Source organism: Ammodytes marinus, assembly GCF_949987685.1.
Source record: "Ammodytes marinus genome assembly, chromosome: 18".
NCBI classification, from domain to species: Eukaryota; Metazoa; Chordata; class Actinopteri; order Uranoscopiformes; family Ammodytidae; genus Ammodytes; species Ammodytes marinus.
The window spans coordinates 26,044,421-26,069,907 of record NC_137222.1 but is presented as its reverse complement, the minus strand read 5'-3'; the positions used below and the strand labels follow the sequence as shown (position 1 = coordinate 26,069,907).

The 25,487-nt window shown below is 41.4% G+C and overlaps 1 protein-coding gene across 2 annotated transcripts in view; it reads right to left on the bottom strand.

Moving 5' to 3' along the window:
- The window catches only part of ythdc2 (YTH domain containing 2), a 162,854-nt gene that overhangs the window by 63,656 nt on the left and 73,711 nt on the right, over positions 1-25,487 (bottom strand). For both annotated transcript variants that reach the window (XM_080046489.1, XM_080046490.1), the window contains exons 12-17: positions 23,591-23,726; positions 22,674-22,800; positions 11,158-11,223; positions 10,505-10,680; positions 10,239-10,335; positions 9,801-9,888 (exon numbers count right to left, since the gene is read on the bottom strand). In XM_080046489.1, the coding sequence (XP_079902615.1) occupies positions 9,801-9,888; positions 10,239-10,335; positions 10,505-10,680; positions 11,158-11,223; positions 22,674-22,800; positions 23,591-23,726 (690 nt within the window). The remainder of the gene's footprint in view (positions 1-9,800; positions 9,889-10,238; positions 10,336-10,504; positions 10,681-11,157; positions 11,224-22,673; positions 22,801-23,590; positions 23,727-25,487) is intronic.

Here is a 25,487-nt window from a genome sequence, read left to right as displayed (position 1 = left end):
GTTTGTGTGTGTGTGTGTGTGTGTGTGTGTGTGTGTGTGTGTGTGTGTGTGTGTGTGTGCATTTTAAGGGGAAAACACATTGTATTTATTATTTCAACTATTACAGTTATTTGTAAAACAGCATGCTAGTGTAGGCCAAGAAGATTTACAGTCCCTGACAAAAGTCTTGTCACTTATCCATTTTGTAGAAACAACAGCTTATAACCTGACTTTTAATTAATCCATTGGTTTTAGAAATGGCTCATATGAAAGCTAAAACCCTCCCAAATTATGTTTAATATAGGGGAGAACGGGGTAATCTGAGACACTTTTTACATTTGCTCCCCTCTAAGCGAGCTAAAATTATTTATCACTCAAATTTACACATTTCCCATTAATTCAGGATGTTTCCTAGAAATGGGCATTAGCAGAATTTTTTCAAGACAAAGGGCAGTGAAAATATGATTGTTTAAAAAAAAGTTGTCATGTGTCTCACTTTACCCCAGCTGTGGGGTAACTGAGACAGACCAGAAAAACCAAGGGGGTAAACTGAACCACCTACTTTGTACACTCTGAAACTACCATAACAACACAAATTGTAACAGTAAGAATCCTGACAGCTAGCTTGAAAACCAAATATTACAAAACTAATGTCGGACTAGTAACAGAATCATGGGGTTTGATAAATTAAGCAACATTTTTTTTAAACACTTGAAAGTAACTCTGATCAAATACAACATATAATTCATATTCAATAATTAACATTCAAATGACAGATAGAACCAGTTAGATTAAAACACAGTCTGGGGGTCAGAACACAGGACCCTTAGAGCCAGCTAGTGTCTGGGGGTCAGAGCAAAGGACAATCAGAACCAGAACAGTCTGGGACTCAGAATAGGACTAGACCCAGCTGTCATTTTCCATCTTTTGAGTCCTTTTCTGCATTTGTTTTATTGGGAGCATTCATTGAATAAAGACATATTTCTTAGAGTCTATTGATGTTAAAGGTCACTCTCCTGTCCCCCACATACATACGTGCCAAACCATGCCCTTGCTGACACCCCTTCAACCATCAACCCCCACCTCCAGCCCACATTGTCTTTTGTCTTTTCAAACTAGTCTCCTTGCTACCTCAAATACAGTGGATTCATTAAAAGAGGGCACAGACACTGTCTCACTTTACCCCACAGCATTTGTCTCACTTTACCCCACTGCCACAATTTGAGAAACAACTACCTCTCTCAGCAATTCAGGCTAATCTTCAGTTATCATCATCACATGGTTTCATATGTTGGTAGTTCATCAACATGTGTGATAGAAGTTTCTCTACCTGAATCAATTTGATTAGGCACAACAATCGATTAAGTTGACAGCAAGAAAATTTACTTTTACATGCAAAAAAGAATTTACATGCTCACAACATCACCATGAGGTCCTCTCTTTCATGGCCAAAGGGAAATGAGAGGGGCTTGAAAACATACAGTAGTGGCCAAAAGTTTTGAGAATGACACAAATATTACATTTTCACAGGGTCTGCTGCTTCAGGGTTTTTAGGTATTTTCATCAGATGTGTCTATGGTATACTGAAATATAATTACAAGCATTTCATAAGTATCAAAAGCTTTTATTGACAATTACACTGAGTTCATGCAACAAGTCAATATGTGCAGTGTTGACCCTTCTTTTTCAAGACCTCTGCAATTCTCCCTGGCATGCTGTCAATCAACTTCTGTACCAAATCCTGTTTGATGGCAGTCCATTCTTGCATAATCAATGCTTTGAGTTTGTCAGAATTTGTGGGTTTTTGTTTGTCCACCCGCCTCTTGAGGATTGACCACAAGTTCTCAATGGGATTAAGATCTGGGGAGTTTCCTGGCCATGGACCCAAAATCTTTATGTTTTGTTCCCCGAGCCATTTAGTTATTACTTTTGCTTTATGGCAAGGTGCTCCATCATGCTGGAAAAGGCATTGTTCATCACCAAACTGCTCTTGGATGGTTGAGAGAAGTTGCTCTCGGAGAACGTTCTGGTACCATTCTTTATTCATGGCTGTGCTTTTAGGCAAGATTGTGAGCGAGCCCACTCCCTTGACTGAGAAGCAACCCCACACATGAATGGTCTCAGGATGCTTCACTGTTGGCACGAGACAGGACTGATGGTAGCGCTCACCTCGTCTTCTCCGAACAACCTTTTTTCCTGATGCCCCAAACAATCGGAAAGGGGATTCATCAGAGAAAATGACTTTACCCCAGTCCTCAGCAGTCCAATCCCTGTACCTTTTGCAGAATATCAGTCTGTCCCTGATGTTTTTTTCTGGAGAGAAGTGGCTTCTTTGCTGCCCTTCTTGACACCAGGCCTTCCTCCAAAAGTATTTGCCTCACTGTGCGTGCAGATGCACTTTCACCTGCCTGCTGCCATTCCTGAGCAAGCTGTGCACTGGTGGCAGCCCGATCCCGCAGCTGAATCAACTTTAGGAGACGGTCCTGGCGCTTGCTGGACTTTCTTGGGCGCCCTGGAGCCTGTTTGGCAACAACCTTTCTCCTTGAAGTTCTTGATAAAGTTCATTTTCAAGGCAAAGAGGGACTTTGCAATTAATTGCAGTTGAGCTGATCACTCCTCATTACATTCTGGAGTATATGCAAATTGACATTATAAAAACTGAAGCAGCAGACTCTGTGAAAATGAATATTTGTGACATTCTCAAAACTTTTGGCCACAGATGTATATCTCACATGACCAAAAATGTGTTCGGTGTCCTAGATACAGGGGGTGTCTCACATTACCCGATGCCTCACATTCCCCCGTCCTCCCCTACTAAAATAAATTTGCTTCACTGAAGAAATATTGATAATTTAATGAACACAGAAAGGTCAGATTTTGGCAAGACAAAAGTTATGTCGCCTAGAGAGAGTAATGTAAAAATGTAACAAATCATTTACTTCAAATACAAAAATATGTTGTATAACATCAGTGAATTAAGTAGTGGTGCTGTGAGATCCATATTTAATATCTTGTATGACTTCCATGAGCTTGAAAGACCATGCGGTTCGACAATGATTCATAAAATGTATTGATGAAATCATCAGGAATAGCAAAGAAAGCAGTCTTACATGCCTCCCAGAGTTCATCAAGATACTTTGGTTTGGTCTTCCATGCTTCCTCTTTCATTCTACCCGAGACATGCTCAATTATGTTCATGTCTAGTGACTGGGCTGGCCAGTCCTGGAGCACCTTGATCTTCTTCGCCTTGAGGAACTTTGATGTAGAGATGGACATTTGCGATGGAGCACCATCCTGCTGCAAAATTTGACCCCTTTTATGGTTGGGAATGTAAGAAGTAGCTAATACTTCTTGATATTTTAGGCTATTGATATTGCCTTCCACCCTGCAAATCTCTCGCACCCCCCCCCCCCCCCCCCTCCCATACCATACCGGATGTAACCCCAGACCATGATTTTTCCGCCACCAAACTTAACTGTTTTCTGGGTGAGTCTCGGATCCATGCAGGTGTAACCCAGGGTTACATAACACCTTTGAATTTAATCAGAATTTAATCAAAACCCATAGAATAGTTGTTACTTGTCAGAGGGAAATACATAGTTTGTGTATATTGTCGTTTGACACAAACTATGTGACACAAAAAACTGATAGACATATAAGAGAAAAGTATTGCAATGTGCATTTATTTGATGGTTTTCTGATTAATATGGTGTGATTTGTTTAATCACCTGTCAATTAAAAAAGATCGCTTGGCAACTGTTTGGCTCAGTAGCCAATAAGAAATTAGACCCGCCTCTTCTAACCGTCAGTAGACGGCAGCTACGGTGATTCTTCCTTTTCGGGGCGAGCCACAGAAGAGAGAGACCGTTAGCGACTATTTTTAAACAGTTGGCTAAATACAGACCTGCAAACTCATAGGAGGTGAAAAAGGTGACAAACACCCGTCCCTTCTAGGGGGGTCGGGTGTTTTTCGCTGTCCAAACGATTGGCTATTGTTAAATATCATTCACACAACCAGAGTTCTCCACTATTGCCTCCAATGTCCAGCTGGGTGAAAATAATAGCCAGCTGAGATCCTGACCCTCCTAGGGGGGTCCGGGGGTATGCCCCCCCGGGAGATTTTTTTTAAACTTTTTAAAGTGAAATGCATGAATCTGGTGCACTTTGAGAGGGAAATTAAGAGGCTAAATCTGAGGAATTTTGTGTGAACAAATAATTTGGAGACACTGGGTCGGGTGAATTAGAAGCTTCTTGGATTTTCCATTAAAATGTTAATTTAAAATAAAATATTATGCAGGGTCCTCTGGGTTGGGCTTGGTGCTCTTTTTCTTTTATGGGACATATTTCTCTGTAATATAATGAATGCATTTAAATGCAGTGAGAGGAATGAAGCAGAAGAACTCTGTTGTCCAGCTATCTTTTTTTCCACAGATGAGGCTGAAATAGGTTATACAGTGCATGGGCATCTGAGCCCCATTTCCAAATGTTTTTAAATAAACTCAATACACACTGGACGTGAACGTGACGTGATCAGTTAAACTTGGATTACCTCCCAGATGAACTGATTAAATGATTGGGCTATTAACTAGGCTATCTAGATCAAAACATTGTATTGATATACAATGTTAATATCAAACACACAAACTAAAAAATAAAAATAAATTGGCGGGGCGGGGAGCTGTCGGTCGGCTCTGATTGTGAGCGCACTGCAGACACTTCATTTCTGCAATGTGCGCTCATTAAACTGTCAGCTTCACTTAAGAGTCTTGTGTGGGTCAACAGTGCAGTGCAAACTATGCAGCATAAAGTTATAACATTCGTCTACGACCGTGATGTTAAATCACCTTCACACAAAGTCTCCGCCCCAGTAAAGCAGCGAGTCGATCGCTGTGACGGTGAAAATCACCGGGACCCGGGAGACCCAGTGAGCGAGTGAGACGCCGCTCAGAAAAAACTCTGTGGTTTGATGGATGAAATCAGTCGGGGATATCCTGCCCGTTAACTTTGTCTACGGGAACGGCTTCCGCGATCTTTTTCTATGTCTCGAGTCTAACAGAGAGCCATGTCGGCAAACTGACAGCGCGACTAAATAAAGGGACTGTAGGCTACAGTGAGCTGCGTCCCTCCGTATAGTTTCTGTTTCAGTAGGCTGTTACATTAACCTCTGAAGCATTGACAGTGTTTAATCAAAGCCTCTAATTTTTTATTATCAAAAGGGTTTTGATTGAGACTTTTAGCCAATTCTAAAGTCTGAACACACAGCGGCAGCAGTGACGCTTGTGCCCGATCTTAACGCTGATTGGACAATACTCATGACGTCTACCAAAGATGTTTTATTGCCAAGATAACGATATTCCCTTGTCTCACACTACGGTAACTCGCCCACACAGTCCAGTCTGGGAAGCGCTGGCTGACTTCTCTGGCAGCTGCCGCTACCCCCCCCCCCCCCTCCCAAAAACAAAAACTCTTCGGATCTATACGATTCACGTGGGTCATATATTTTGATTCTAAACGGCGATTTTCGCCGAAAAGCGACGAGTTTGCAGGTATGTAAATAAAAGAGATTCCCCCCGTCACTAAAAGTCCCGAAAAGCCCGCACCGTGATATCGAAACCCTTGGTGAGTCTCCAGGTGTAAAAATTAGATTTAGAATTGTGTTTTTAGTGTGGTAAATAACACGCTAACTAGACGGTACTAGCTGCTAACTAGCCGCGGCTAACGCTGTTTGCTAACGTTCTAGCATAGCACGCAGTGACACTGCACTTGGCGTGCCGTGACTGATCTAGGGGAGGGGATTTGAGGCCCGTTGCTGAGGCTGCGGTTCTGCTGGCCGGACTGTAGGTTTAGCGGTGGGTTGAGCATTCTTCCACTGTGTGATGTTGCGGTGTGTTGATGTGTCAGTGATGCTGCTAGCTGTGTTTATTTGCCTTATGGTGAAAAACCATATGAGCTGTAAAGCTGTGAGTTAAAGGTGCTAGCTTTGAAATGATAAATTCTTCCAGTGACTAATCTATAGCTTGCTGAGTATAGAACAACAGAATAAAAATACAATTTAAATGGGTTTTTGAAGTGTTTTAATTGAACAGATTTATATAGAGTTAAAAGTGTCCATCATTTATGCTTTACACTGTGTTAAGTTACCTAGAATATGATATGATTTATAGAAAAGTGACTGAAATGTATTAGATTGACAGATTATTAATGAGTCTTTTGGCTTTGTTGTCAAGGCCGGGTTTTTTGTGTGGATCGGAACGTCTGTATCCTGCTCGCCCTCCCTGGAGTCCCGCAGTGGTGTGCAGACTGGCGAGCTACCCCATCAAAGCGATCCTTTTGGACCCAGAACAATAGAGACAGTGCATAACGCGTCATAATCTGAGGCCACGCCCATCGTGGGGGAAAACAATTCACAGCGCCCCGTTCACTTTCTATTGAATGACACTCGTATTCGGCAAACAAACTTAATAAAAACGTAATACGACATGCCTTTCACAAATACACGTTACATACTCTAAAGCCACGACTCTTGTCTGTCTATACGAGCTGTTTTTGTGAAAATTGATTGAGTAATTTTCCATATCGAGACAAAACTCTTAACTAATGTATGCTTTATGCTAGGCTAATGTTAGCATTCTGCTGTAGGCTAGCCAGGTCGGACGGGAAAAAACACCTCAATATCTAAAATTACTCAATCATTTTTCACAAAAACAGCTCGTATGGACAGACAAGAGTCGTGGCTTTAAAGAAAGTAACGTGTTTTTGTTAAATGGATGTTTGAATAAGTTTTAATTACGTGTGTTTGCAGAAGACGGGTCTCCTTCAATACAAAGTGAACGTAACGGTGTTCAACGGTTTCCCCCACGATGGGTCCGACCGGACAAAAACACCTCAATATTGAAAATTACTCAATTATTTTTCACAAAAACAGCTCGTATAGACAGACAAGAGTCGTGGCTTTAAAGAAATTAAAGTTTTTTCGTTAAATGGATGTTTGATTAAGTTTTAATTAAGTTTGTTTGGAGAAGACAGGTCTCCTTCAATACAAAGTGAACGGAACGCTGTTCAATGTTTTCCCCCACGATGGGCGTGGCCATGGGCGTGGCCTATTTCATGCACTCTCTATAAGGCAACTTCTTTCTGCAGCATTGTAGTGACCAGAGACTTTGACTTATTTAGAATTGAAACTTTAGAATAGACTGATTGTATTTTTTACTGTGTTTTATTAGTGTAATTGAAATGTGTAATTGAGGGATGTTTTAATTAGTCAGAGTTTTTTTGAAACTGTTTTTTTACATTTTATTTGAAAGGGTTGACTCTTTTCCAGAGTCTTTGCCTAAGAGCAAGGTGTGTATTAAATAAAAAACCTTCCTGGTTTCAGTGATAATATATAATAAATAAATAGCAACCTAAATATAGATAACAGAAGTGGCCATAATATAATTAATAATTAGATAATATAAATATAAACCTAAACATAGATATCTTGATAATAAATAAGAAAAGTGGCCATAAATAATAAAAACTAAATAAATAAAAAAATAATAAAAGTACTTAATACAGGAATAAATTAAAGTAAATGAAACCAGGAAAGGTGACATAAATTAAGGGTATTTGTGATAATTTTATTTTTTTCCATATTTTATTTTTAAATCATTTTATATTCTACATTATTGTTCTGTTAATAATTTTTCTACTTTTAAATAAAACCAAAAGGTAAGGGATAAAAACAGCATTGAAAATAAGAAAAAAAGAAAAACATTCTCTTACCTTTGAAATATATATCTATTGTTTCCGTGTGTCATTTCTTGTGCAGACAGTACCATATCTCTCCTTAACGAACCCTAGAATCTTCTGGTGATTAGCCCATATATTGATTTTTGATTGTATACTAGTAGTTGTGTTTATTAAAAGACACCAGGTACCGGTTACACAGGCTCCAGTAGGTCTCCTGCAATATTTGCGGCGGCTGTGATAGAATTCAACCGAAGATTAATCTGAGAAATCCACCTTCTGCCACTTTTTCAGCATCCATCCTTTTAGCAGGCTGTGGGCCTTAGAAAATGCCACACATTTTTTTAATTGCCTTTTGTTAAGTGCTGGTTTCTGGGCACTGATTTGACCAGGAAAATGGATTTCTCAGATGAATCTTCGGTTGAATTAAATCACATGGTTGCTACATCGCATACTTCCATCTCTACATCAAAGTTCCTCAAGGCGAAGGAGATCAAGGTGCTCCAGGACTGGCCAGCCCAGTCACCAGACATGAACATCATTGAGCATGTCTGGGGTAGAATGAAAGAGGAAGCATGGAAGACCAAACCAAAGTATCTTGATGAACTCTGGGAGACATGTACGACCGCTTTCTTTGCTATTCCTGGTGATGTTATCAATAAATTGTATGAATCATTGTCGAACTGCATGGATGCAGTCTTTCAAGCTCATGGAAGTCATACAAGATATTGAATATGGATCTCAAAGCATCACTGCTTAATTCACTGATGTTATGCAACATATTTTTGTATTTGAAGTAAATGATTTGATACATTTTCACATTACTCTCAGCAGGCGACAACACTTTTGTCTTGCCAAAATCTGACCTTTCTGTGTTCATTAAATTATCAATATTTCTTCAGTGAAGCAAATTTATTTTAGTATATTTAACATAATTTGGGAGGGTTTCAGCTTTCTTATGAGCCATTTCTAAAACCAATGGATTAATTAAAAGTCAGGTTATAAGTTGTTGTTTCTACAAAATGGATAAGTGACAAGACTTTTGTCAGGGACTGTATTTTCTGAATTTTCAATGCTGCTTTATTTTTATGTTTTAAATTGGGAAATACATGTTCCAAAAAGACAAATAACCTATTTAAAAATAAATCAAGTAAGTAGGGTAATAATAACCATTAATGAATTATAGGCATCGCATCACAGTAGGCCTATTGTCCACAAAATCACTCAACTGTGTGTGTGTTCAGGGCGCATGCGCACACAGCGACCGACAGCAGGAGTTGTGCGTTTACTTGTCTGTCTTTTGGTAGTTTTTTACCGATTTATGTGCGTTCTATGTACTTTGCCTGTGGACGATAAGTGCACCGTTGACCCATAACTCGGATGAGTTCAGCCGAACTGCAAGATTGATCCCCAGCGGGGCTTGTTTTGAGCCTGGGACTGGGAGTGGAAGCCGGCTAACTATCCTAGCTCCGCTAAGCTAGGAGCTAGGATAACAGTAGGAGAAAGTTGTTTGTTGTGTTGGTTTTTCCCTGATTCTTGCACTTTGCACTTTAGTGCCCAGGCCTGCATACATGTTGTGATGTTTGTGTCCGTCACTGTTTTGTACTGTTATGTGTTGTCGCCTCTCCTCGCTGTAAACCAATTTGCCCTCTTGGGACACTAATAAAAATCTTGAATCTTGAATCTCTAAGGTCAGTGTCTGTTGTATTTTTGTTTTCAAATAAACAGTTGTTTATTTCTTTAGTGCGTATTGGCTTCTTTGAGTAAAATACCACCCCAAAATGTTCGCCTGTGCAGCGACCATCTTGACTAAGATATTTCCTGGGGAACCACTGACATACATACATGGTATGTCAGTGGTTGCTGTGGCCCATGCCACAGGCCGATAAACGCTCTCCGCGTCTCTTCATCAGGAGTTAATTTGCTCAATCACCATTGTTTTAACTCACTATTTGATAAATAGGAACTTAACAGACAATAAAAAAGATGTTAATGTTATGGAAAACATCATGAATTGAAGTGGTTTGAAATGTCAAATTCAATTTACATTAAAGAATAGTTACTGACATCAGTGACTGACTTTAGAGACTCACTATCTTCCTGATACCAGGCGGAGAGGTTTTCATGGCCTTCTTCTGATCCATAGTCTGCATGTCTGAATGTAGGGTGAACACCTGGTACCTGGGAGACAACACACCTCTATCAGACACACTATGCTGTGGGCCCATGCTATACTAGGATGAACACAATAGCATCATGGCACAAACAACTGAAATATAGCCCATGTACTGGTTAAAAAAGGTGTCTATTTTTAAAAGGGAAGTTGAATCAAGAGCTAATTCTACTACAATTCTATCTACATTCTTCATCTATTTTAGGAACATTAATTATCTGTAAATCAAAATACCATTTACATCTCTAACTGAACATAACATATGCTTGAGTGCTCATCATGCTTAACACATAGTATTATAGGTATTGGATGATTTTTAAATGACTTCTATTCTTCTTATATACATTGTACATTTCACCTGTCTGAGTGGGTGGAGAATCTCTTATCATCGTACAGGATGCGGTCTCTGAGTGACACTATGTCATCATATCCAGGTAGAAAAATCAGAACACCACCTGAACACCAACACAGAAAACGCACATTCTAATAATCCTGAAATATTATCTATATTCCCCGAAATCTGGCTTTGATTACCAGTCAAGTTCAATTGGTAACGGGTCAAATTGGTAACTTAAATGGAAACACCCTGTTCAATGAGCAGCAATGGTGAGTGCCTGGGCTCACCGTCAGTGCTGGTGGAGCAGATGTTGTGCAGCAGATCCATGATAAGGTTCAGATCCACCCACTCATCATCAAAGCTGTGGTGGTAGAGTTTGAGAAGCTCCTGCTCTTCAGCGCTCAGCTCTGCCCCTCCACACTGCACCAGCGTGGACTCATCCATGTTCACCTCTCCCAAAGGACTGCACAGCAACAGGGACGGAGGGGTTAGCAGATCAGGGCTCCAGTAGCTTCAGCAGTTCATAAACGCACTTCAACAAGATGTAACATTGGACTCGCCGTTTATTGACTGAAGCCAGGCTGACTAGCGTTGAAATAGACATTAGCAGAAAAGGGGATAGGTGCGTCACCATTAATGTTAAAAGTGTTTGTGTTTAAACATTGTTGTGTACAAAATAGTAAGTAACAAAAATCCTCCTGGTGAGACTTGTTTCTGCATTACAGAAGTGCTTCTCATACTTGATATAGTATTATGCACAAAAAAATTTATTGAATGAATAAAATATGAATATTAATTGGGTGCATTTCACTGACAAAGTTTTTTAAAGGATGCTCGAATATGTTTAAGCACTAAAATAACTCTTAGGATGGGTAAAATGTGTCTTTCAGTTCATATTTCATAGTAATGTTTAATGCATTGAGGTCAACATTACACCCACATGGAGGACTTGAGCAGATCCATAGCATCTGCCTGCTGGAAGTATTTGGCGAAGTCGAAGGCTGTCCTGAAATGAGATGAAAACATGCGCGCTCAATACATTCAATTGATTGATATGTGCCCTACAGTTTGAAGAAATATTTTATAAACAATTACTAGAAGGTATACTGTAGGTCAGGGGTGTCAAACTCATTTTGGTTCGAGGGCCACATACAGCCTCTTTGATCTCAAGAGGGCCGTACCAGTAAAATAATGGCAAAATAACGCCCCCAGGAAATGTCTTAGTAAAGGTTGCTGCTGGCCATGGGAATAGGAGGTGCAGCGCAAAGCGCCGCAGCCACATTTTTGGGAGTATTCTGCTCAAAGATGCCAATACGCACTAATGAAATAAACAACTGTTTATTTGAATACAAAAATACAACAGTCACTGACCTTACAGTTGTGCAATTCTGTTTGCTATGTACAGGGACACATTTTGTGCAAACATGCAGACAGTACAAAATACAATTAAATAAAAGTGCAACTTCTACTGTTTTGATTTCTTTTTAAATACAGAGGTTAGTGGTTGTTTTGGAATACGTTTTTCCCAATTTAAAACATAAAAATAAAGCAGCATTGAAAATTAGGAAATAAATCTTGTAGGCCTACACTAGCATGCTCCTGCTCGTTTCGCGCGCGCAGAGCCGCAGATACACCGCGCTTGCTAGTACATTAATTGTTCAGCACTAAAAATAAAAATATATTTTTTGGGGGGTTTTTACTTTGCCATAAAGCACTGGAGGAAACATTAATAGCTGTGAAGCAAGATTGCCATTTACCATTTCCCACGTTGCTAAAATGTGCTTTTTTTATTTTGGCTGCCCCCTATCGGCTGGAGAGCATTTTGGTTATTTCTTTAAAAAATCCTAACTCCTCACAGGCTAGAGACTTAATTTTTTTTTAAATGCTCAGAAATGTGTGCCACTGCTGTAGGTTAACAAGTGAAAGTTGCAGTGCTTTGAGTGTGAAGATACAATATGGCTGAGAATAATATATGCCTTTAAAAATAATTTTTTTTTTCATTCCTGTCTTTCTTTCTTTTTTATAATTTTTTTTTTAACTCTTTATTTATTAGTTTTTGAAGAAAAGAAATACAGATATGTAACATAAACATACATTTATATACAGAATATACACTCACCGGCCACTTTATTAGGTACAGTGGTTCAATTTCCCGTTAACACTTATAACTTATCAGCTAATAACATGGCAGCAACTCAATGCATTAAGGCATGTAGACCTGGACGGGACAACTTATTGAAGTTCAAACGAGCATCAGAATGGGGAAGAAAGGCGGTTTAAGTGACTTAGAACGTGGCAATGTTAAAGGTGCCAGACAAGAGTATTTCAGAAACTACTGATGTACTGGGATTTTCACTCACAACCATCTCAAGGGCTTACAGAGAATGTTCCGAAAAAGAAAAAAATATCCCGGGAACGGCAGTTGTGTAGGCGAAAATGCCTTGTCAGAGCAGTGTTTCCCCTACCATTATACAGGCCGCCAGGGCAACGGGATCCCCCGCCAGGCCAACGGCAGCCTAACTTAAAAAAAATAAATAAAAATTAATAAATGTTTCATTGATTCCGTAATAATAATTTGCAAGCGTCTGCGTGGCAATGTCAGTCTACCCCTTGTGTGCGCCTGTCTTTACAACCTCTCGTTTGTGTCATCCCATCAGCTGATCTGTGTGTCTGCGCGATGCGCGTGTGCATTCGGTGCGCACTTGTTAAACACGGAAGCCAATTCCGTGTTTTAACGGGCTGTCAAAAGAGGCTCATCCCAAATGGAGTTCGTTTTGGTCAATTTCTTCTAGAAATTTGATACGCACATGGCGCGCATACTCTTTATCCGCTCTTACCACCGGGCCAAAAAAAAATTCTAGGGGAAACACTGCAGAGGTCAGAGGAAGATGGGCAGACTGGTTCAAGATGATAGAAAGGCAACAGAAACATTACAACCAGGGTATGCAGAATACTATCTCTGAACGCACAACACGACCAACCTTTAGCAGATGGGCTACAGCAGCAGAAGACCCTGCAGGTGCCACTCCTGTCAGCTAAGAACAGGAAACTGAGGCTACAATTTGCACAGGCTCACCAAAATTGGACAATAGAAGATTGGAAAAATAATGCCTGGTCTGATTATCGGAGACTCGATTTCAGTTGCAAAGTTTTGATGGTAGGGTCAGAATTTGCCGTAAACAACATGAAAGCATGGATCCATCCTGCTGTGGACCATCAACTATTGTCACTACTTCAGCCACAATTTAGTTTTTTGTCACTTGTCTGTTCCCATATTAACTCTCTTGTCATTTCAGACCCGGCCACTCCCCCCTGCTCTGCACTCCCTGCTGATTACTTCCACCTGGTCTAACCACACTCACCTGCTCCCCATCAGCTATTAGCCCCACAGTATATATACCGGTTCATTCCCTCAGTTCCCTGCCAGATTGTCTTTGTGTTACATTGCTCTCCAGCCATTCTGTATTCCTGCCTGTTTACCTGCCCGCCTATTCGTGTTTTGACCCAGCCTTTTTGGATTTCGGATTATCCCTTTGCCTGCCCCTCTTGGACTTGTTGCCTCGCTACCACCTGGTTTGATTCCTTATTAAACTTTGTTGCAATACCTGAACTATTTGTTGTCGTGCTATTGGGTTCTGGCCTGCCATTTTGGTACAATCCTGACAGTACAATCTGGCCATAAGATGAACCCAGCCGACACAAAGGCTCTTAAGGAAGAAGTGGCAGCACAAGGTGCCGCCCTACACCAGCATTCGAGACAGTTCACCGCTATGGAAGTGGCTTTCCAGGAAGCTTCGGAACGCCACAATCAGCATTTTGAGGTTCTGAGCGGCCAGCTCCAGCAGCTCACGCTGGACAGTCAGACCCCAGCGGTTCAACCACCCACCAGCCCTCCTGTCCCTGCTGTCTCCCGTCCAGAGCCCCGCTTAAGTGCTCTAGAGCGCTTTTCTGGAGCTCCAGATACCTGTCGCTCCTTTCTGACTCTGTGCTCATTGACTTTTGAACTACAACCTCTCACATATCCCACGGAGAGGTCGAGAGTGGCTTTCATGATCACCCAGCTTACTGGGCGGGCCCGGAACTGGGGTACCGCCGAGTGGGAGAAGCAGTCGGCTCTCTGTTCTTCTGTGGCTGCCTTCTCTGAGGGTCTTCGGAAGGTGTTTGATCATGCTACCCCTGGTCGAGAGGCTGCTCGGGGTCTGTTTAACCTGGCTCAGGGGAGCCGGAGAGTGACTGATTATTCCATCGAGTTCCGGACTATCGCTGCAGAGAGTGACTGGAACTCTTCCTCCCTGGCTGACGCCTTTTACAACGGACTTTCTGATGCCATCAAGGACGAGCTGGCGGCCCGGGATCCTCCAGGGGATTTGGACGTTCTCATCGCCACCGCTATCCGCATCGATGGACGTATCCAGGAGAGGAGACGAGAGAAGGTACTGACCAGCACTTCCCGTAGCCTTCCACGTCTTCCAGTTTCACCTTCCACTTCAACGTGTTTTCCTACCGCTGCTGCCTCTAGTGACCCAGTTGAACCCATGCAGCTGGGCAGGACCAGGCTGTCAGCTGCTGAACGACAACGGCGCCAAAGGGAGAACTGTTGCATGTACTGTGGAGAGGGAGGCCATTACGTGTCATCCTGTCCAGTAAAAGACAGGGCTCACCAGGAATCCAGAGGGCGCTGGTGAGCCGCATCAAGAACTTTGAAGGTCCCTCTCGAGCACTACTTCATGCCCAGCTCAACTTTAATGGTCTGTCCCATACTGTCGCTGTCCTCATTGACTCGGGAGCTGACACCAACCTTCTGGATCGGGGCCTTGCCATGCAGCTGGGTGTTAACCAGGAACCCTTGGCCGAGCCTATTGAGGCTACTGCTCTCGACGGGCGCCTCCTCTGCACTGTAACCCATCGCACAGTTCCTATTCATCTGGGCATATCAGGTAACCACACTGAATCACTAACCTTTCACCTGATTAATGCACCTCAGCAGCCAGTTGTCTTGGGGTATCCTTGGTTAATTAAACATAATCCACACATTGACTGGAGAACCGGTTCCATTCTACAATGGAGTGATCAATGTCTTGCGGTCTGTCTGAAATCTGCCTTGTTACCTGCCTGCAGCACCTCTTCTTCTAATGAATTCCCAGATCTCTCAGGTGTCCCGTCGGAGTACTACGACTTAAAGGAGGTGTTTAACAAGGTACGGGCCACCTCTCTTCCCCCACACCGCCCGTATGATTGTGCCATTGACCTCCTCCCTGGCTCATCCCCACCCAGGGGGAGGCTCTACTCTCTGTCAGCCCCGGAAACCAGGACCATGGACGAATACATAAACAACTCACTGGCAGCAGGCCTCATCCGTCCCTCTTCATCACCTGCTGGAGCAGGGTTTTTCTTCGTGGGTAAGAAGGACGGATCCCTCCGGCCCTGCATCGATTACCGCGGTCTGAATGATGTCACCATTAAGAACAGGTACCCCCTCCCACTCGTCTCTTCTGCATTTGAACTTTTGCAAGGGGCCTCTGTGTTTACCAAGCTTGATCTCAGGAATGCCTATCACCTAGTTCGCATTCGGGAGGGGGATGAGTGGAAGACGGCGTTCAATACCCCTAGGGGCCACTACGAGTACCTGGTAATGCCTTTCGGACTCACAAATGCTCCTGCAGTATTCCAAGCCTTAGTGAATGATGTGCTCCGGGATTTTCTCAATGTATTTGTGTTTGTTTATCTTGATGACATCCTCATCTTCTCCAAGTCCGAACAGGACCATGTGCAGCATGTCCGCAGGGTTCTCCAGAGACTCCTAGAGAACCAGCTGTTCGTGAAGGTCGAGAAATCCGAGTTCCATGCCACTGAGGTGTCGTTCCTGGGATACATAATTTCTGTCGGAAGTATTCACATGGATCCCACCAAGATTAAAGCGGTGGTGGATTGGCCGGTCCCCACCACTCGTAAGAAGCTTCAACAATTTCTGGGGTTTGCCAATTTCTATCGTAGGTTTATCCGCAACTATAGTTCTGTAGCAGCTCCCCTGACAGCCCTCACCTCCCAAAAGGTAGCCTTCCAATGGTCCCCTGCTGCAGGAAGGGTGTTCAGTGAGTTAAGGTCACGGTTCTCTTCTGCTCCCATCCTCATCCTACCAGATCCAGAACGCCAGTTTGTCGTTGAGGTGGATGCGTCAGACTCCGGGGTGGGGGCAGTCCTGTCTCAGCGGTCAGGTAAAGACCAGAAGTTACATCCATGTGCCTTTTTCTCCCGCAAATTGTCCCCAGCGGAGAGAAATTATGACGTTGGTAACCGGGAGCTATTGGCGGTTAAGATGGCTCTCGAGGAGTGGAGGCACTGGTTGGAGGGGGCGAAGAATCCGTTTGTGGTGTGGACGGACCACAAAAACCTGGAGTACATCCGGTCAGCCAAACGGTTGAACTCCCGTCAGGCCAGGTGGGCGTTGTTCTTTAATCGTTTTGATTTTACCCTGTCTTATCGCCCAGGTTCTAGGAACGTCAAACCAGATGCCCTGTCCCGTCAGTTCCAATCCGAACATGTTCCCACACATCCTGAGAGCATCCTCCCCACTAAGATGGTCATCGGCGCAGTTACCTGGGACATTGTGGACAAGGTAAAACGGGCCCAGGCCGACCACCCGGCCCCCAGTGCTTGCCCTGATAATCGTCTGTATGTGCCTGTGAATCTCCGCTCTCAGGTCCTCCAGTGGGGACATTCTTCTCGCCTTGCCTGTCATCCAGGGGTTAGGCGCACTCTAGCCCTGCTGAAGCAACGGTTCTGGTGGGCTACCATGGAAGAGGACGCCAAGGAGTTCATCGCTGCTTGCTGTGTTTGCTCCCAGCACAAGATCGCTCGCCATGCCCCTGCGGGCCTTCTTCAGCCACTGCCTGTTCCTCATCGTCCGTGGTCCCACATCTCGATCGACTTCGTCACCGGACTGCCTCCCTCCGAGGGTAACACCACTATTCTTACTATTGTGGACAGATTTTCTAAATCTGCTCAGTTTGTTCCGTTGCCCAAGTTACCATCTGCCAAGGAAACAGCTGAAATTATGTTGCATCATGTTTTCCGTCTGCACGGCCTTCCCTGTGACATTGTCTCCGACCGGGGGCCGCAGTTCACTTCTCGTTTCTGGACAGAGTTTTGTCAGCTGTTGGGGGCCACGGTCAGCTTATCCTCGGGTTTCCATCCTCAATCCAACGGCCAGACTGAGCGGATGAACCAGGAGATGGAGACTGCCTTGCGCTGCATCACATCCCAGAACCCGTCCTCCTGGTCCAAGCAGCTCCTATGGGTGGAGTATGCTCACAACACACTTCCAAGTTCAGCAACAGGTCTTTCCCCCTTCCAGTGCTCTCGAGGATATCAACCTCCATTGTTCCCTGAGCAGGAGCGAGAGGCCAGTGTCCCGTCTGTCCAGGCGTTCGTCCAGCGATGTCGGCGCACCTGGGTGCGGGCCCGTGCTGCTCTCCTGCGCTCGTCCGACCGATACCAGAGATATGCCAATCGCCGTCGGACCCCTGCACCCGGTTACACTCCGGGTCAGAAGGTTTGGTTGTCTACACGGGACCTTCCGCTCCGGGTGGAGTCTAGGAAGTTGGCTCCCAGGTTTGTGGGTCCGTTCTCCATCAATAAAGTCATCAATCCTGCTGCAGTCCGTCTCCGTCTTCCTCGCTCCATGAGGATCCATCCCACCTTCCATGTATCCAAGATCAAACCCGTTAAAGAGTCCCAGCTCCAGCCCTCCTCCAGACCCCCGCCGCCCCCCCAGCTCATTGATGGAGGGCCTGCCTACTCGGTTCATCGTCTCATCAGGTCGCGACGACGGGGAAGGGGTTTCCAATACTTGGTTGATTGGGCGGGTTATGGCCCTGAGGAGCGCTCGTGGGTCCCGGCTCGCCACATCCTGGACCCCGACCTCATCACCACATTCCATAGGGACCATCCTGATCAGCCTGGTGGGACGTCAGGAGCCGTCCCTAGAGGGGGGGGTTCTGTCACTACTTCAGCCACAATTTAGTTTTTTGTCACTTGTCTGTTCCCATATTAACTCTCTTGTCATTTCAGACCCGGCCACTCCCCCCTGCTCTGCACTCCCTGCTGATTACTTCCACCTGGTCTAACCACACTCACCTGCTCCCCATCAGCTATTAGCCCCACAGTATATATACCGGTTCATTCCCTCAGTTCCCTGCCAGATTGTCTTTGTGTTACATTGCTCTCCAGCCATTCTGTATTCCTGCCTGTTTACCTGCCCGCCTATTCGTGTTTTGACCCAGCCTTTTTGGATTTCGGATTATCCCTTTGCCTGCCCCTCTTGGACTTGTTGCCTCGCTACCACCTGGTTTGATTCCTTATTAAACTTTGTTGCAATACCTGAACTATTTGTTGTCGTGCTATTGGGTTCTGGCCTGCCATTTTGGTACAATCCTGACAACTATGCCTCGTTCACAGTCACTTAAACCAGGGGTTCTCAAAGTCGCAAGGGGGTCCACGAATCAGGGGCCTATCAACAATTTTTTTACTGGCTCAGTATAGCCTTGATCTTTGAAGGCCCCGAACAATGTCATTTAAAAAAATAAATAATTGACTGGCTCATTACAGGCCCCTGACCTTCGTAGGGGGGAAGGGGGCATACAGAGATCAGGCCTATCATGCGCCAGTACATTTTTGTTATTTTTTAACCCTTATGCCCCATTGGTGGAGATTTGTGTATCTGGGGTTGCATTTTTTAGATGAGTTTGGCTGTGATTGTCCCCTAGCCATACAATTTGGTAAGGAGGTGTGTTTTACAATGAAGTTTGGATATTCTGAGTTTCATCCATATCTACTTCATTTTGACTGTGTGAGATGTTTTTGTTACACTGGGACCGTTAACTACACGATTTGTACCATTGACTTCCATTATAACGAATTTTTTTGACCCCCCACCCCCTTAAAATTAAAGTGCTAAATAATTTTGACTGTAATTTCCCATTTCTCTGTAGTAAACTTGATAAACTTATGTAAAAATAAGGTCAATAAAAAAAATGCCCCATTTTAGCCCCCACCCCCACTAACCTCTATGGTGACCCGGTTGGTGGTTTACAACAAATTGGCATCCTTGTATAATTCATGGCTGCAAACCAATAAAAAAAATACAATACAATGGTTTTGATGTGTAGTTAGTGAACATCTTTTAGTCAGAATGGTTGAAGTGAAAAAATATTTTCCAGGAGTCAGTCTGTGTGAACTCAAATCACATAAACTGAAATCCTTGTGTAAAAAGATGCCATTTCGTAAACTCATAAAAAGCCATAAACCAATATTTTTGATTCCTTGGCAATGGCAAGATAAAAACTGAAATTATATAATTTTTCTATTCATTTTGAAGGTAAGGCATCGCATTTTAGGTTTTAACTCATTTCTAGTTGATTTATTCATTTGATATGGTCTCAAACCGAGGAACAAACATGCCAAATGACACAAACGAGATTTTTTTTTTCAATTTTCATATTTTCTGTCAAACTTCAGGATTACTGTCACAAACAATGTGACCAACAATCTAAAGAAAAATGTCAAAAGGTGTTCTGATATGGATAGTATGGACTGATGTCTGCATGGCCATGACAAAATAAGATTGTGTGTGTATGTGTGTGTGTGTGTGGGGGTGTGTGTGTTTGCATGTGTCATACGATATTAGGGCTGCAAATCTGTACCCCTTGTAATTTATCTCCTCTCATACACACACACAAGCACACTTTCACACACACATGCACACACACACACACACACACTCACACTCACACAAAAAAAAGAAAAAAAATGTTATTTTGTAGTTTTAGTGAGTGGTTATCATAGAAATTCATATTTTGATGATAAAAGAGATGATAAAAATGGGTAAATTTTACTATTCTCTTTCATTTTACCCAAATGCATTGTGTTTTGTGCAGTAATATGGGAAATCAGAGGCAAAAAAAAAATTCACTTTAATTTAAAGGCGGGTTGCCAAAAAGTTGTTATAATGTAAGTCAATGGTTGTGAAAAAATATTGATCTTTCATAATTTTAATGCAATTTAAAGGTCAAAATACACAAAATGTACTTAACGGTCCCAGTGTAACTTTTTTGTTCAATCTGACAAAAAGTAATAATGCACCAAATTCTATTTTCTCACCTATTGTTCAGATGGGTGAGCCGGTGATACTAATAGTAATCAAAGTTTAATAAAAAAGTTGAATTTTGAATTTATGTGTATTTTTCAAAAAAGCGGTTAGTGGTATATGATCAAAAATGGCATCTAAAGGGTTAATTTTCTATTTGTGATTTATTAAATCACAACATAAATTTAATAACAACCCCTTCATGAAAAATATGAAAAAGAAAATTGTGAAAAAATATTGAGCTTTCATAAATGTAATGCAATTTAAAGGTCAAAATACACACAATGTACTTAACGGTCCCAGTGTAACTTTTTTATTCAATCTGACATTAAACAAAAAGTAATAATGCACCAAATATAATTTTCTCACCTATTATTCAGATGGGTGAGCCGGTGATACTAATAATAATCAAAGTTAAAAAAAAGATTTGAATATTGAATTTGTGTATTTTTCAATAAAGCGGTTGGTGGTATATGATCAAAACTGGCATCTAAAGGGTTAATTTTTAATTGTGATTAATTAAATCATGACATAGATTGAACAACAACCCCTTCATGAAAAATATGAAAAAAAAAATTGTGGAAAAATATTGAGCTTTCATAAATGTAATGCAATTTAAAGGTCAAAATACACACAATGTACTTAACGGTCCCAGTGTAACTTTTTTATTCAATCTGACATTAAACAAAAAGTAATAATGCACCAAATATAATTTTCTCACCTATTATTCAGATGGGTGAGCCGGTGATACTAATAGTAATCAAAGTTTAATAAAAAAGTTGAATTTTGAATTTATGTGTATTTTTCAAAAAAGCGGTTAGTGGTATATGATCAAAAATGGCATCTAAAGGGTTAATTTTCTATTTGTGATTTATTAAATCACAACATAAATTTAATAACAACCCCTTCATGAAAAATATGAAAAAAAAAATTGTGAAAAAATATTGAGCTTTCATAAATGTAATGCAATTTAAAGGTCAAAATACACACAATGTACTTAACGGTCCCAGTGTAACTTTTTTATTCAATCTGACATTAAACAAAAAGTAATAATGCACCAAATATAATTTTCTCACCTATTATTCAGATGGGTGAGCCGGTGATACTAATAATAATCAAAGTTTAATAAAAAAGTTGAATTTTGAATTTATGTGTATTTTTCAAAAAAGCGGTTAGTGGTATTTGATCAAAAATGGCATCTAAAGGGTTAATTTTCTATTTGTGATTTATTAAATCACAACATAAATTTAATAACAACCCCTTCATGAAAACAATGAAAAAACAAATTGTGAAAAAATATTGATCTTTCCTAATCTTAATGCAGTTTAAAGGTCAAAATACACAAAATGTACTTAACGGTCTCAGTGTAACTTTTTTTTTAATAGGGCATAAGGGTTAAATAACGTTGTTCGTGGCTACGAAGATCGGGGGCCTATATTGAGCCATTAAAAAAATAATAGATAGACAATAATAGAAAAATATTTTTGAAACCTGAAAATTTTTTCTTTCTACTTTTTGGTAATTCTGTGTCTCGAAAATATTCCAGAAAATAGTACTAAATAGCTCACATAGGACACAGACTGATTTAGCCTTAGTTTTCTTCTCAAAATGCACCAGATGGATGCATTTTACTTTAAAAGGTTAACATTGTTCTTCTGGAACCCCCCAAGACGGTCCTGAGTCCCCACCGCAGTCTCACAAATTCCTGTGACAAACACTGTATAACAGAAAGTTAACACTCCGTCTGGAAGAGAGTAGGGGGACAGCAGAAGAAGAAGAGAAGAAGAAGGGAAAATAAAGGGAGGGGTGATGGAATACTGGTGTGATGATGAAGGTTTCAATGTATAAATATTCTGAATGTAGACTACAAATATAATAAGGAGGCTTATTCGGGGTGACGATAGCAAAGGGGAATTTCCTTGGAGGAATTTCCCTGCATGTAAGGGGTCCCTGGCCAGAAAAAGTTTGAGAACCCCTGACTTAAACCATCTTTCATCCCCATTCTGATGCTCGGTTTGAACTTCAGCATGTTGTCTTGACCACGTCTACATGCCTAAATGCATTGAATTGCTGGAATATGATTGGCTGATAAGCTATTTGTTTTAAAAAGCAATTAAACAGGTGTACCTAAAAAAGTGGCCAGTGAGTGTAGTGATAGTGTAAGACAAATGAAAGACAAAAACCGAAAAGAAAACCAAACAAAGAATGGTAGTGCATTGTAAACTCTGTAAATAATTGGAAAGGACAATGGGGCTTCATTTAACAAAGTGTTTTTCCTTCAGCTTGGTTCAATAACATGCTGAATGTCCTACCAGCCATTGGATGCCTTCATGTTGATGTCGGCCCCCATGTTGAGCAGCTGCTCCATCTGTGTGAGGAAGCCTCGACCTGCAGCCACCATCAGAGGCGTGGAGCCCGTCTCACTGTGCCTGTAGTCCACTAACGCAAAGAATACAACAGCTACAGATTGGAATCCATCAGTTAATTCTCTAAGCTTCTGGATAGAACACAGACAACACTATCCTATTATTTTCAAAGGAACAGTGTGACTTTCTGGGAAATAATCTTGTTTTTACAATAGGGCTGTAATGATATTAGATTTGTATCACTATTTTTGAAATTTGAAAAGCATTTTATTTAAATAACATTTATAATAACATTTAACTTAATGTAACATTTAATAACAAATAACCTGAACAGATTTGAACACAATGAACAATATAAGCAACATGAGTAAATAAATAACCAAATATATAACATTTCTCTCTTCTCTGTAACAAAATAACTGTTGAAAAATTAAAATAAATATTGAACTGTGCTGTAAACCAAAAATCAAGTTAGAAAACAAATAAACACTTAACAGCTACAGCTTCCTTCACCAAGAGGTAGATGAGAAGGATTAATACCTCTCACATGTCTGTACAGTGAATAAACAAGGTCTGCTTTTATGTGGACCTATGCCACAGTTCTTTTTCTATAGCTAAATATGTGATCTTATGCAATATATTATATCATAGAAGTATAGTTTCTGGAAATGTTATTTGTTGAAAAGACGGTCAAATCCAGTGAGAATTGTATATAAATAGATAGATAAAGGTACATATTATGTATCACGTGCACATAAATCATCCAGCAGAATTTTGATCAACTTGGTATATTACATTACGTGTGTATATGACACATTTTCATGGATGTGTATAATCTCCAAGATGAGGCCTGAGAGTCCTACCGTTAACACTCTCATAGAGGATGAGGTTGAACAGCTGAGTGAAAGAATCCTCATCTTCATTGAGGAAAACATTGGCGATGCAGGAGTCCATCTCCTTCAGCAGCCACGGCTCCAACTGCTCTGTGCCATTCTCACTCTGTCACACACAATCACACACGGTGACGTAAGCTGCTGCCAAGCATTAACAGTCGGCTTTCACACAACACACCCTCACTAACAAAAAGCCTTCTCCACACACACACCCACATCAGAATGGGGACGCTGCATCTGACAATTTCCAAAATTTCAACAAGAAATCTTAGTAATATGCTGGGTGCTAAGATTCAATTTGTGTGCTGATTTGGTGTGACATCCATCAAATAGCAATGATATACTGTTACAGATAAAGTATATCATATTTGCAGCAAGAAAAATTACGACAAATCAGATACTTCTGGAGCTAAATTCGGTTTAAAATATTTTTTTTTGTAAAAAAAATCTGTTTGGAGGTACCGTACTTTTCGGCCTATAAGCCGCGACTTTTTCCCCGTTTTTCGACCCTGTTATTACACAGCACAGTATATATTCTGTAGCTACTAGGGATGGGCGTTAGTAATCGAGTAGGCTACTCGAGTAGGCCTACTCCTCGTTTCAAATGATCTCGATTGGTGGATGAGGAAAATTGTTTTTTGTTTTTTTTTGTGTTTGTAGCCCTTAGGCCGGCCGGCGGGCTCCTCCTCGTTTCAAATGATCTCGATTGGTGGATGAGGAAAATCGTTTTTTGTTTTTTTTTGTGTTTGTAGCCCTTAGGCCGGCCGGCGGGCCGCCCCTATTTTAAAATGTTATATACGTGTACAAAACGGCACCAAACGGATATAAAGTTTAACAAAATTAAATATTTTGATCCAAGTTAAAGGCCTACTTCACCAGTTTGAATATGAAGGTGTATTGAATTCTGAGATCCTATGTAGTATAAATGTGCGAATTTTTTTTAAATCGGTTCATCCTAGCCTGAGAAAAGGCAGAAAGAGTGTTTTTTTTAACCCTATATTTCTCTTTCTCGTGACATCACAGAAAGAGAAATATAGGGTTAATAAAAACTTACTTTGTAAATATTACTGTGATGTCTTTTACTGTGACATCACAGTAATATTTACAAAGTACCGATTTTAAAAAAATTCGCACATTTATACTACATAGGATCTCAGAATTCAATACACCTTCATATTCAAACCGGTGAAGTAGGCCTTTAAATAAACAAAGCGTTGTGTCAAACAGAAACCGCAAATAACTGCCACCTCCGTGCAGCGCAGCCAGTGTGTGGTCTCCACAGCACCGCGGAGCTGAATGCGGTGCTGGAAAACTTGGAAAGTCACGTAAAGAAGCCAGGCTGACTTCGGGCACATTCGAGCAAACGACATTTAAGAAGCCTTTATTATGGAATATAGGATTGAGATTCAAAAGCCGACCGGTGTAACGTTCCGTTAACGAGGAATTAGTCGCGGTAATTAGTCACGGACAGGAGTGAGCATTACGCGGTTGGATATACTACTACTTCTACTGCTTTGGTGAGTTATTTAGCCTATCTATGTGTTTAAATTGTAGGACAATAATTTTATTGTATTTGCTGCCCTTCTTATTTTAAATGTCTATTTTGATTGTTAGCCAACTACAGCCCATGCTTTTTTTCTCTCTCTTTTTTCTCTCTCCACCGCAGACCTACTCGATCGGTTTAAATTGTGGCCCGCTTATTTAATTACTTTCAGTTAGGAAAATGTGTTTTAAACTTGTGGAAAATAAATCCTTAATATCATATGGCAACTGTGACTGTTTGACATAAGCATTGAGCGCTTTATTGCGGTCAACCGTTGTTCTGTAGACAGATGTGTTGCGTTCTAAAAATAGAAAAAAGTTTAAC